At 40.6% G+C, this 13,887-nt stretch overlaps 1 protein-coding gene across 2 annotated transcripts in view; it reads left to right on the top strand.

Annotated features, from left to right (window-relative positions):
- Window positions 1-13,887, top strand: part of megf6b (multiple EGF-like-domains 6b) — a 61,272-nt gene that overhangs the window by 20,685 nt on the left and 26,700 nt on the right. The window contains exon 5 of one of the 2 annotated variants that reach the window (XM_056437171.1): window positions 11,054-11,176. The exons of the other annotated variant lie outside the window; for it this stretch is intronic. Coding sequence (XP_056293146.1) covers window positions 11,054-11,176 — 123 coding nt within the window. The remainder of the gene's footprint in view (window positions 1-11,053; window positions 11,177-13,887) is intronic. 2 annotated transcript variants of the gene reach the window in all.

Here is a 13,887-nt window from a genome sequence, read left to right as displayed (position 1 = left end):
ACCAACAGTGACGGGAAAGAGCAGCAGTGACACAGATGGTACCCGTCATGTTTAAAGGATGAGTGTTCTGTTGTAAAAGAGAGCTTCCCTTACATTTATGGTTAAACCATTTCACACGTGCTCCTCACTCTGGGAAGTTTGACTGTCAGCTGATTAGCGAGGACACAGTCTTTGATTTTTCTTTGGCTCAATAAATAGTGCATCTGCTGCTCCCTTCATGTTTGGGACCACAGAGAGATGTGATGAGAGAGGGGCTTTCAGCATGTCATCCATGAGACCTGCCCTATTGTAAAAATAAATCCCTGTACTCAGAGTCCCATTGATTGGTTTTTACTTGGGATTAAGGGAAACATTTTAAAAACCTCCATGCAGGCGAGTAAATTCCCCAAATGAAACACACATGCTCCTTATGGCTGGAGATAGGACCATTTTCTTGCCGCAGCATTTAATGAATGCTTGGCCTCACTGTGATGATTAGCTAGTGTGGCTTGTAATTTCAACAGGCCTTCTTCCACTAAGAAAATATAAATCTGTATAGTTGTTGCTTGTTTTGGAAACCAGTAAGTTGTCCACAAAGAAGAGACGGTGAAACCTGCCCCGTAGTCCTTTTCCATCGCAGGAATTTAATAACCTGTAATCTGAGGCTTTTCTTAACTTCAACCTTTTGGTACCTTGAAAGACTTTGGGACTAGATTATTTTAGCATTTCCACTGTATTTAGAAAAACGGGGACATTTTGTTTATGCAACAATAAAAAGGCCAAAGCAGGACAGACTGTTATTTTAAGGTTCTTTTTGGTCGACAAATGAATAAGGGGTTGTAGGCTAGACGACAACCTACAGTTACATTCATGTGAAGATGAGATGCATAGGACAGAGTCTGGAATAAGGTGATTAGTGCCCCTGCACAGCATCCAGCGCCATTGACCACTTGTAGATTTTTCAGTTTGCTCCACTGGTGCACATTGTGATCCTTTCATTTTGCTAGTTTCTACTATTTCCCTGCATTGTCTGACTGTGTTGAACTCTGCTAGACAATGAGAAGTCTTCAGGTCCAGGTTTTTGGTTCAATCCACTCACGATTGCTTGCTGTTAATGGGCCTTCCCTGCCATCCCTCCCCCAAATACTAATGAGGGCCTGGACATCTTTGTTTGACCAACAATCATTCTCTGTTGGTCCTCTTTCTTCAGAAGTGGTTCTGTTGATTCAGTAGTAAAACAAGGGTCACGTTTGTGTTTGTTGTAGACATCGTTGAAGACATCGTTTGTTCGGACAAGTCTGTGAGGCCAATCATGAGCAGCAGAACTGCGAGCAGCCCATGAAAGCTGGAACTTACATTTAGTCTCTTGTCTTGATCAGTGCCAAAAATGTAATTCCAGGAGCTCGACACAAACCGGTTGAGAAAATTGGAAACAAAGCTGGAAAAAAGTATTTTCTTTCCTGTTTTATTACATTTTGCAGTAGAAAAAGGTAACCAGGACCATATGTTATTTATTTTTTACACACTCTTGATAAGAGCATTTCATAAAAAAGTAGCTGTGATCAGTTAAGATCCTCTTTCACCATTGGCAGCTTCATCACTGCAAAGATTCCAGGAATATCCCACTCTACGTTATTGTGGTTTTCTCAAACTACTGTATAAGAACTGGTAACTGTAAAGACTGAGCATGAAAGACTGTAAAGCCATGAGATCGTAAAACTGAGATGCTCAAGTTTGACCACGGAGAGGTCAAAAGGTGTTTGGCATCAGGGCATTGGGTTGTAAAATAAACTTTTTTTATAAAGATAAACACATTTGTTTTATCTGCTCGAAATCTGGCTTTTACGCTTTTCAAGCAATTATTTTAGTCGGAGAGAAAAAGTTGTAAAAGTCAAATGGCTGATGATGGGATAGTAAATGTCTAAAAAGATCACAAACGGTCTCAGTCATTCTCCGTGTTTCCCTTTTCTCTCTGATCGCTTTAACAGGCTAAGGTTGAAATAGTTGTGAACAGGTCTGCTTTTTTACTTTACTTGGAAAGAATTACGACGTCTTAGGTTCTAACCCTAAAAACACAGAATGTGAAAAATGTTGTAAGGAGAGCGTTTCAGAAACTGTAAACACGGTCAAGTGGTGATGTAACCTTGCTTCTTTTCTTTTTTTACAATTTCTCTCATCAGTCATGAAATAAACTTTAAATGGACCATTCACAGAGTCGCTGCCATGTTTTCTGTTTTGTCTTTTGAAGGGTTGATCCTGTTTTTTGAGTATTGTTAGCAGTCAGCATACCTTGACTTCAGAAGCAGCTGAAGTGGAGGAGGCCATGGAGATGTCAGCAGGAGGCGGGACACGTTCTCCTCTCTCTCCTCGAATCCTCTGATTCTAAGCAGGAAGTAAGAGGGATGTCAATAATTAAACAGTGGAGATACTGTATGTGCTATATATCTCGGACCACAACGTATTATTATTACTATTAGTGTTTATTAATTTGGCAATGATTTTCTTGAAAATAATTGATTAATCTGTCAATAAAAGGTCAGGAAATAGTTTCTTCATGACGATGAAGAAATGTCTTTCTTTTTCTTTCTTTTGCATGAATTGTTTCATCGTTGATCCTCAAATGTATTCTTTTCTCTTCTCCTGTCTTCTATTCCTTCCTGAAACCGTGTGACACATATTTAGTGGGGGGTGGAGCAGCGAGTGCAGCTCTGTTCCAGTGAGGTCAATAAACTCACCTCTAATGAGAGGGGGGTCCATCCTTACCCACCTACCTGCCTTTGCGTTCTGCACAGCACCCTGATCTCCTGTAATTGTGCTGAGTCGGGGCTTCCACCCAGTCTCATTAGGCTCTTTACAGCATCACTGATGAAAGGTCGCTCCTGGTCCCGCCGGGGGCGAGGGCATCAAGTTTGCCTAAATTAGCTGTGACAAGAGTTTGCAAAATACAATTAGAGGAATAACCAGCGTGGTCTGATCCCTTCATCTGCCAGTGGTGATTCTCCTCATCACTCTCTTACCTTTTTACTCCACTGAAACCTCCATATCTTTACTAAATCTGAGCTGCTTTTGATCCTCCATGTGGACTCGACTGAGCCACACACTTTATTCTCTGTTTCCCCTTCACTTACAACATTATCTCTTCTGTTGAGTATTATCTCCATATGGAAGCCTCTTAGCCTCGGGGAATGTTCACCCAACAGGGAGCTCTCTGTAGATGTGCAGCCAGCCAGTCTTCAAAGGCCTTGTGAGGTGTAAAACGCAAATGATAATCTGAAAGAAATGTAATGAGACGGGGTCAGTTGTGTTTTACACGTCAAGCTTGTTTACAAAATAAAAATAGTAGTATTAGTCAATTACTGCAAATGGCTCCGTTTCATCCATGGCAGTAGAAACTGCTTTCCTACCCTTCTTGCAATAGTTGAATTACTTTTTAATCAACACAAATTTAAACACAACATCATAATTAAAATGGCAAAAGGAGGAGGTTGAGATGGTGAATGAAGTGGGAGGAGCTAGCAGTGTGAGAGGTTATAAAAGTGTCTGAGGACACATGTATGAGGGATGTCTCCATCCTGAGTCTGTTCACGTTAAATAAGCCGATACAAAGAAAAACTAAGCTCCTGAAGATATGCATCATAGATTAAATGTGTATCTGGAACATTTACAAAACTGGAGTCTTCTGAATATTCCACGTGTTAGTTTTAGGAGCAATTTATTCCAATTGGCAAAGGTCCTGGTTCAAAAGTAGAGAGTTTGGAAACATAAACTATTACTGTCATAATTGCAAGTTTAGTTTTGGGAAGATGCAACACTTGATGCTACCTCTTCAGGCCTTTTGATTCTTCAAACTTAACTATCATATCTATCATATCCTTGACTTCAGATTGTAGAAGTATGAAACCTTTTACGACACATTTTGTGTTCACTTTTTATTGCTTTTAAATGATCAAAAAGGTTGTGAAGCACCAAATGCATATTCTGGTTTAGAGAGTGCTCTCTGGTCGAATCGCCAAATGATCAACTATTCTGCATTGCAAACGGACGTAGTCTTTAGGTATCTGACTGTATGCAGCCTCGTCTTTGTGAGGCTGCGGTCTTGGTGCCATGCTGAATATGAAAACACTGTTCTTTTGTCAGGAAAATGCTACAACCTCATAGCACTGCTTGAGCAGGTGTGTGCCATGGAAGATGAGCCCATAGCCTCTGAATTCGATGTAGCTGGTGGGTGGGTGGTGTTTTTGACCGCTGTTCTTTTCAACTTTGAACAACTTTTAAATCATGTAGTGTCACACTTGAACATGTGAAGCAATGTTTTTCTCCACAGTCCACCTTGAGCATGACAGTCCATCATGTATCTGCCACCTTTTGCACCGCAGGTAAAAATCCCTGAGCAACTTTCCATCCACTGAGGCCCTGCACATACCACAGCAGCATATCATGCAATGGGTGAGAGAGACAGGCTGGAAAGCAAAAGTAATTTTTGGATTCCTGCTGGTCTTCATGTGTCCCAGGCACTCAAAACTTAAGGGTCAAAGTTGGAACACACAGGTCCTCACCGGTAGAGCACAGATAGAGCACACGCAAAGGGTCAGAGGGCAAACCCCCGAGGTCCACCAGCTATTTGTTCCTCATGTTCGTCTGTGGTGATCATACGATGTTATTCTGGAGACGTGCACCGGTTGATGCAGCTGGCCTATGTTTGTCTGTGTTGTCTAACTCTTACTGACAGTAAAAATGAGAGAGAGAGACGACAGACACTTTTGGATGTCCACGGGTTGTTAAAAGGACAAACCTCTTCCGAGATGTATTGCTTTGTCAGCTGCCTTCCATCAAATGATAACAGTCATGTGAACGATCTTTGGGATTGTCTCTACCAGTGTACGACACTCAGGTTTCCAGCTCGAGGTTTGACTGCTGGTGGCCGATCGCTCACTGAGGGGGTTTCAGCTCCCTGTGTCTGGAAGTTGCTGTAGTCAGTCAGTTGGAGGGAAGAAATGAAAGCTCATCGGAGTGAGAAGCTGCTAGCTACTAAGAACGGGGTATCCCATAACCCACAAACAAACATGAATGCCGACACTCATGTGTGCACATGAAACGGACACACAAACTTGATGCAGTCAATTTGATCATCAAAACAGATTAGAGGAGTTTAGGACACAGTGGAGCAGAATGTTTACTCAACAAAGTTAAATACTCCAATTTAGAGTCTTTGATGTGGCATATGAATCCCTTGTGATCAGACATGCACGAAAAATAAAGTTAGTGCTCAGTGGGGTGGTTAATAAGCTGTGCAGACTTCCAAGTTGCTTGATTGATATTTTTACTCAAGAGGCAGCACAACAATCGGTTGCTTGTCTGTGGCTTCTTGTCAACACATGCCTTTGGAAGAAGTGTATAAAAACAAAATACAATTGTTTAAACGCACAGATAAGCAAAGAATTTAGATTGTGCTCGTCTGCATTTTCACACGAGAATCATTCAATTGATGGGAAGCGATCACCACGGCTGACTTTAATGGTTTTACACACCTGTAAACGAAGCAAAAACTCCCGAAGACGTTTGTGTTTGGGGACTACATCCTCACGTCCAGACGATCGCCGTCCACACGGCAACCTTTGAAAACGCATATCACATGACCATTCATGGTGTATCAGGAAGAAGATTTTCTGCAGTTGGCCATGGCAGGAGGCAGGGCCAAGGAGGCAGGAGGCAGGGCCAAGGAGGAGGCAGGAGGCCCGGCGAAGGAGGCAGGGCCAGATGAGGCAGTTGCCTACAATAATAACTTTATCAGTTTTAAGAACTAAACTTGATAGAAACTCAACAAATTCAAATAGAAATTCTGAATACGGACCTGGTGGCCGGTACAATACAACAAATAGAATTGGCTTTGTTAATGACTTCATGGAAACATGAGAGGTTTGAGAGAAGGTATGAACATCAAACATCAGTGGATAAACATAGAGGTGTGTGTGTGGTTGGTCCTTTGTCATTAAAGGAATATTTTTTAATTTGGTTTGAAGAAATCCATACCAAGTCCAAATAATAGTGCCACTTAACAACAACTCAGATGCCACACTGGCCACAATTAAAGGGCTTTGAGAAGAAAGCTGGACGAGGGGTTTAAACTATTGGATGCTCACAGCATACGTAGTTTTCTGGTGTAAATCTGCGATTTGAACCAGTGTGTAATATGTTTTGCTGGCACTTTGACAACTAAAGTGTGGTTCTCTTTGTCTTTGAATTATTATATTGTGACAGCTGTTCTTTAGCGCCATGATGAATGAGAGCAAAGCATAATCACATAGTGTTAACATCCATCAGCACATCTGGGCTCTTATAGCCTTGATGTAGCAGGAGATTAACAGCAGGGGGCAATGTTGAATTTGAGCTGATGCCTCGCAAAAGAGAAGGATGGAAAGAAATGCATTATACTTTAGTCTTATTTTACATAAAATCACAGTCTAGCAAGTGATTGTTTTAAATGTATTTACTGTCTGTTCTGAGAAACTGTAGCCTATGATCCACATTAATGTCAGTCATTACCGTCAAGCCAAAGCTCTGCCTCCTGAAATAGTGTGCACTTACGGCAAATATGTCAGACCTTTTGTGCTTTCATACTTTCTATATTTAATTTCATTACTTATTTATGTATCCTAAATCCTTTAACATGCCATTGTTTTCTTCATCTGATTACACTCGTAAATGAATTACTTGTAAAGTGAGCAGACTTCTCCGTCGCCGCTCTTGTTTGCCTGTAAATGTTACAGCACAGAGACAGTAGTCTGGCAGAAAAGCATTACAAGGTAACCTTAGAGCTAAAGTACTTCCACAATTATGTAGACTCAATGACCCAAACGGCAGAAGTAATACTTGGATAAAACATTTTAAATGTTTCTTGGGGATTTTTGATACCTGACTCCAGGAAGAATAGCCATGTGAAATCCATGAGGAGTTATAGCGTGCATATAATAACGTCTGTGAGCTTGGAGGAGCATATTTTACCAGTGTATCAGTTTAATTTGAGCTTCTGCCAGGCATTATTGTGGGGCTCCTGTGGGACAGATAAAGGAAATATATCCTCTACAAAACGCAGGGCAGGTTTATTTGTATATTGCATTTTTTCAAAATTGAAGCAACGTAAAGTACTGTACACGAAACATTCAAACAATATATAAAAGGGACAGTAGGCAATCTAAAAAAGAAGCACATGTACATGTATGTTATATAAGCTAAAAAGGGAATGTGAATAAACGGTGGATATAATATAAGTTACAGTGCAAGATATGAATAAATGGTATCTGTCTTATAACTGGCCACCAGCATAACTTACCTTTTGAAAAGACTCTTTAAAAAACATTTTTAAGGGTCAGTTATACATGAGGTCAAAGGTGAAGATGAGTTTCCGGTGAAGTAAATCGTCAGTTCCTGTAGACGGTCGGTGTGTTAGTCAGACGAGATGTTGTGCAGGTCAGTCGCTGGGAAATCCGTGTCTGAATGAAACCTTTAGCCAATCTTTATCGCACCTGGTAAATGAAAGCAGCTGTAAGGACAGCAGGAATGAACACTAGCAGAGCCCGTTATTTCACCAGCCGGCTTTTAGATCAGGACCCTGAAAGGAAACAGGTTCTCCTCGACCCCCTTTCTCCTGATCCCCCCGATGAATACTGCAATGTTACGGCCCACGGCCCTTTCTGAGATAATATCAGAGGTCTGGTGGTTTTTGTTGTCCCCTCATAGTCCACGGAGACATTGGCTCCCGTCGTCCTGGGAGCAGTGGCTGTTGTCCTTATTGCAGGAAGTCACACTATACAGCAGAGGAATGTGAACCCAGAGCCTTGCTGCAGCTGGACTTGCAGAAATGCAATCAAGATATTTTGTTTTCAAATCAAAGTTTTTGTTTTTAATTCTTGACCCGATTGATTTGAGACACTGCAGGAAAATACACGTTACACGGCTTTGTTTTGTATTTCACTCGACACTACATATACATGTACATAACAGGACTGAGCAATTTGCCACAATATTTGTTATCCAATTGCAACAATGCACAGAAACTCAACCTTCATCCTGACATGATGAATAACAGAATAATCCAGGGTTTCAAATATGACATTTTTTCTGCCGCACAAATTGTGACTTTTTGTGATCAATTGAGTAGATTACTAAACAATAGTCACACCCAGTAAACTATGGCATATTCAGTGTGAACTCGCTTCTCTGTTTTTCCTGAATCTTCATGTTTTGTCATACATTTTTTAATAAAAACTCTTGCAAGTTGGTGAAGGTAGGCTTGACTTTGAATAATTACGTGTTGACTAAGTCGCTGGGTATTGAGTTTCTAGTTTTTGCAATTTTTTTGCAATTCGTTGGATACCGTCTAGACTCAACCTCATCATTAAATTTTTTAAATTAATTGATAAATTGACAAACCTTTGGTTGGATGAATGACAATCGTCAGAATTTATTGTCTTTTCAATCAGTAAATATATCTTTTGGTTCTAAACTGATGGTCTTTAAAATGTCTTGAATGTATTTGTTTTCAGCCAACTAATAGTTGAGCACCTCTCAAGCTTACCAACATTGTATATTTTCAGTCTTTATGCTAAGCTAGGCTAACCAGCTGCTGGTGGTAGCTTCATAGTCGCACACAGACTTGATCGTTTCAATTTGTTTTCAGCAAGAAGGCCAATAAGTATATTTCCAATAATATTGACCTACTACTTTATTTGTTAATTCAAAAGAATTATTGACATATTACAAGAATCAATAATGAAAATAATCAAAAGTTGCATTGCAAGATTAATATTTAGACAGTAAGCACGCGTGATACTGGACAGATGTTTGTCGTAAACTGTACACTATGTATCATGTTTCATTGACAATGTTTCATCAAAGAATCTTCACGCACGTTTCCCACAAATGGTGAAACAGTCACGTACATTTCCTCCTGCACAGGTTTGACTCTGAGTTTTGGAATTTGACCCTGACCTGGAGCATAAATTGGGCAATAGACAAACTACAATGGTTCAGGCATGGGATCTCTTTTTGGAAAACGTGCACGCCGACCCCCTGGAGGCTCAGGTCAGAGAGAATAAACCTTGGTGATCTGATGTTCAGGGGGGGGGATCTTATAACATGCTTCCTTTTCTCTGAAGGAGGATGCAACTCTTGTTTCGCTCCTTTAGATGTGTCTTCAGAGGTCTTTAGGTTTATCATTCAGAGAAAACCATTCTACGTCTGGGATTGCTTCTGTTTTAAAAATAGATTATATTTACTGTCGCAAGTAGAGGTAACTTTTCCTCTCTTTCTTATTTGGAACTAATTATTGATTTCCAAAGTGATACTAACTGGAAAAGATAACAACAACAATGTAAGTAAAGATGGTAAGATACTAATACAATAAAAAGTATTCTACAAGCACAAAACAATTTTCAATTTTCATATTAAAAACTAAAAGCATGTGCATGGTTTACCTCTATTGAGTTTCTTCTGCCCTTTGAAAGTGACGGACAAAGACAAAACTCCTGTCCTTACTAAAACATGCCGCTTCATTGATCCTCTGTAGTGTTGTGTTCAACATTCCTGTCTGCTGATTGGGCAGAAATGATGAGCATGACACTGACTGCCACACATGGGTGTGGCCTCAGGGAGGAAGAGGGGGAGATGGATGTCGTCTTTCTCACACCAACAAACACTCAACACAACACAAACACTCTCGTACTGCAGATCCATCCTTTAATCATGTCCTTGATTTCAAGTCACCATCACTGCTCTTTTCTGCATCATTTTATTCAAACCTGCTGTTATCATGGTACTTATTAGCAAGTTAAATGAATGGTACTTAAAGGCAGACATTCTCTCTCATCCCAGGACCCAGACTCATTAAATCAAGCTCTTGTGGTGAAGTGTTTCAAATAAAACTCTGTGAGGATCCCAAAGTGGCTCTCTAGCTGCAATTCATCTGGTCTCGCTAAGGAGGACTGGAGTAATGTTTTGTAGTATTTACATGTATTCTGGATGTTAAAGGTAACATTTAATTACATATTGTCATTCAGGTTTTATTAGAGGGTTTTCAACAGTTGGAAATAGAACGAGTGCAGGGTTTTTGTTTTTTCCAGATGCTGTAAACTGAGAGGGAAAGCGTTTAATTGGCTGGTTAAACGCTAGCTTTGTAATGCACTAACATTTGCTTGAGAGGGGAAAATGTCCTTTAAACCAATTTTGCATTTGGACTTTACCCGTGTACAGTAACTCACCTCTTTTATGGACATGGCGAACGTTTACAAGCTGCTTGGTGCCAACTGAAAGCTCCCTCCTGTTCTTCTCCACGGCTTTCAGTTTTCAGTCCAAGATTCCTTCTGCATGGCAAATGAAACCAATGTCACCAAGTTTAAAAGTACGCTGTGCGCATAACTCCCCTGACAAACCGCCATGTGAACAAAATGTAACATTAAAGCATGCAATTTTGAGCAGCATCCAAAAGCTGCAGTGAAATCTCCACATTACGCTGACGCTGTGCTGCTCAGATGATGGTATATGGTGAACTGTCGGCACCTGGATCTGAAATGAGTCATTATGTGTCGATTGGGAACTGGAGGAAAATATATTATCTAACTTAGTTGATGACAGCGTTGGCGGGATATTTAGCTGATGGAAATGACTATGAGAAATGGTGTGATCTGGAAGTGTTTTGGAGGTTCTGCGTGATTGATAAATGCCAGTTCTTGTTCATGTTGGAGGAGGTTATAGGTGACCAGGGCAACATGTAAATGCTGTATATTTCCTTGTGTCCCTCTCAATTTATTGCTCATTTTGATTATGTTTTGGATATATTGGATGCATTTCTCCTTTTGCTTGGAGTTGCTGCTAAGGAGACAACTTAAATGGTGGAAACAGAGCACAACATTTACCACAGTCATTCTTAGGAATTTCCAGGCACTTAAGCACTTTCCTCATTTTCCACATTTTCAAAAGCTAGATTAAAAATGTATTCACGGAAAACATTAGAAACTGAATCGGACATGAAAAGGAAGATGCTTTGTTTGTTAACTTTGCCCTTGTCTCTCCCTGTCAGATGATAATGAATGTGAGGAGACCAATGGCGCCTGTGAGGCTCTCTGCTGTAACACCATTGGAAGTTACTACTGCAAGTGCCCTCCTGGACAAAAACTGAATGAAGATGGCAAAACCTGTCTAGGTGAGTCCTCTACTATATGTGTTTCGCTGAGGAGCTGGGTTATACATTAAATATCAATATAGATATTATGATACCAGTACTTGGGTTTGTGGTTATCACACTTTAAAGCTGTAATGATCTCTGATGCACCCTTTCTTATTGAGCTGAATACATTTTTCTATCTGCCCGTTCATCGACTCCACGTTACTATGCTCATTGAAATATTCTGTGCTAAAAAAAACAACACATCATCACATTCAGCTAGGGGGCATCTTGAGATTGATGACATTGTGTGACCTCTAATCCTGAAATAACCTTCATCCGGCTTTGTGTGCTTACTCCACTCAACCTTCATTATCCTGTCACATGTTGTATTCATGCCAGTTATTTGGCTCTGTGGTTGGCAATGTCAGTCACTTCAGTCCAGGCCGACATATAACATCAGTTAGTTGAAACTGGCTTCAGACATTTTTTCTTGATGAACCCTAAAGTGTGTGAAATGCTGCAAATATTGGATGGATTGCTATAAAATTGTGTTCACACATTTACTTTCCCCTCAAGTTCAAGCATTGCAACCACTCTGATCCATCAACTTTCCATCTTGTGCCATCATAAATATTTAAATGTGTCCGAAACTTTGGTTGATGACCAACTACTCTAGCAACACTCATGTCATTCCCATCAGCCTCAGCGGTACTTTGCGTCGAGTGCTTATTGGAAAATCTCAGAGCTGTAGAATCTAAGTCTTATTGAACCATTTTATGTTAATGGATGACTATAGAACAAACTTAATTTTAAACACACAGAGCCCATAATGGTTCAGCCAGCTTCCAAATGTTTTTGGGTCCTTTTTGCACATTGATGTTGACATTTATGGAGTTTTATTTTAAATTGTAATAAAATATCAGCGAATGTAGATTCTGCAACCAGTTAACATCAAAACCATATAATGTTAACCCAAGTTGAAGGAGGAGATCTTTTTTTAGCTTTTACACTGTAGATGATAAAATAATGTTCTGGCTCCTCCGGATGTTTTATGACTCTAAATGTCTGCTCAGCATCTTTGAACCACAGCTTACTAAAACTGAGCTTCTTCACAAACATGTCCCCATGAGATTTCCATTTTGCTCCATCATAGTTTGATGTTTATGATTAGGAAATATCTGTGAGTGGTTGGTTTAATCAGAATAATGATTCCTCTATGCAGCAGCCAAGCCTTGAGGAGAGAAGTCAGAGTGCTCTGCAGGACGGTTGTCTGCTGGAGGAACCAGTGAAAGATCTGATCCAGGTTATTAGGAGAGTCGAACATTGTCACAGCTGGCTTTCATAGCTCTCTGCCCTCAGCCACTGGTGTATATTGGAAGAAAACCGCTACCCGCAGCATTAATGTCCTAATTGTCTGTAATTGGCAGCAGTATTAACAGAGGTAAAAGAAGCTGGATGAATGCAGTGGATGTTTAACTAAGCGCTGCATGTGTGGCACTGGGTCTGCACAAAGTGATCAGGTTTCCTTCTGAATGACGGCCTGAAGCTGGGAGGGCTGCAGAGTTGAAGCCTGCACGAGTCCAGATGAGAGACAAGGTCCATTTATTTAGTTCCTAAAAAGAAATGGTTCTGTGGAGTTGGATCGTACACAACCGCACGACTACTTTGGAGAAATCCTGTCCTTGGCAACGCGCTTTAATATTTTTGATAAAAGACATCTGCTGTGGGATGTTAATGTGAATACAGCTGCCATAGACAGAAAGGAACGAATGCTTCTTTTGTGCAAAAATAAATAAAAGGAAAGAAAAAATGAAATGCCGAATTACAATTTAATCTGTTGTGGACGGTTTTCAAGATTTAATTTAAGCCTTTATTTTTGTAACATTTTGAATAAGCAGCATTGATACAAATGGCACTGATCAAAGTGGAAGAGACCAACAGTAACGGCTGTCGTGCTGAGTGCAGTGCAGCAGTGTCAACACTTTAGTCATCATGCTGAATGAACTTGAATGACCAGACCAATAAGAGCGAGAAGGTGGAAGTTATGATCTGCGAGTGCTTGGCACCCGTCTCAACAGTAAGCTCTCGCGGTGTGGGAGGTACGTCTTCCAAAGTCAGCAGGTATGTATTAGTTAACTGGGAGAGCAGTTCTTTTTAAATGTTCTCTATGGGATATTTCTTTTATTGTATTCCGATTTCTTCACTCAGACTTGGCTGCCATAGCTGTAAGATACATCGCCAATAATGTGTCTTCCACGCCTGAGCAGACCGCATTCCTTCTCACCTGGCTGGCAACATTGTCCAGACGAGTTGTGAATATGTTTGCGTGTGGTGGGACAAAAAAACCATCTGTATCAGTTTCTGCTGGTCTGTCTGAGCTTGAGTTCTTTCTCAGATGCTTGCGGCCTGATATAATGACTGCGCAGGTGTATGTTACAGAAGGTTTCTGTTTGCATTGTGTTAAAGACGGATCATAAGAGAAGGAGCTTACAGCCGTTGTGTCCCGCAGAGGTCCATTTCTGTTCAAATCACGGAAGTGATGCTGAGCATGAACATGCTTGGCTGTTTATAAGCTCCGTCATGGTCCTGCTTCTGTGTCTCTGTATGTGTTGGCACCAGATGAGAGGGCATAGTGCTTAGCTCCTAAATAGTCAATTTCACTGCAAGGCTCATTCCTTTTTCAGATGTTTGGATTATAAACACTGGATTTGTCGTATGGCACTTATTTCCATTGGCTTTCCTTTAAT

The sequence above is a fragment of the Pseudoliparis swirei genome, chromosome 18 (assembly GCF_029220125.1).
Source record: "Pseudoliparis swirei isolate HS2019 ecotype Mariana Trench chromosome 18, NWPU_hadal_v1, whole genome shotgun sequence".
Taxonomy (NCBI): domain Eukaryota; kingdom Metazoa; phylum Chordata; class Actinopteri; order Perciformes; family Liparidae; genus Pseudoliparis; species Pseudoliparis swirei.
Note: the sequence above shows the minus strand (reverse complement) of the source record. Positions and strands in the feature narration are given on the sequence as shown.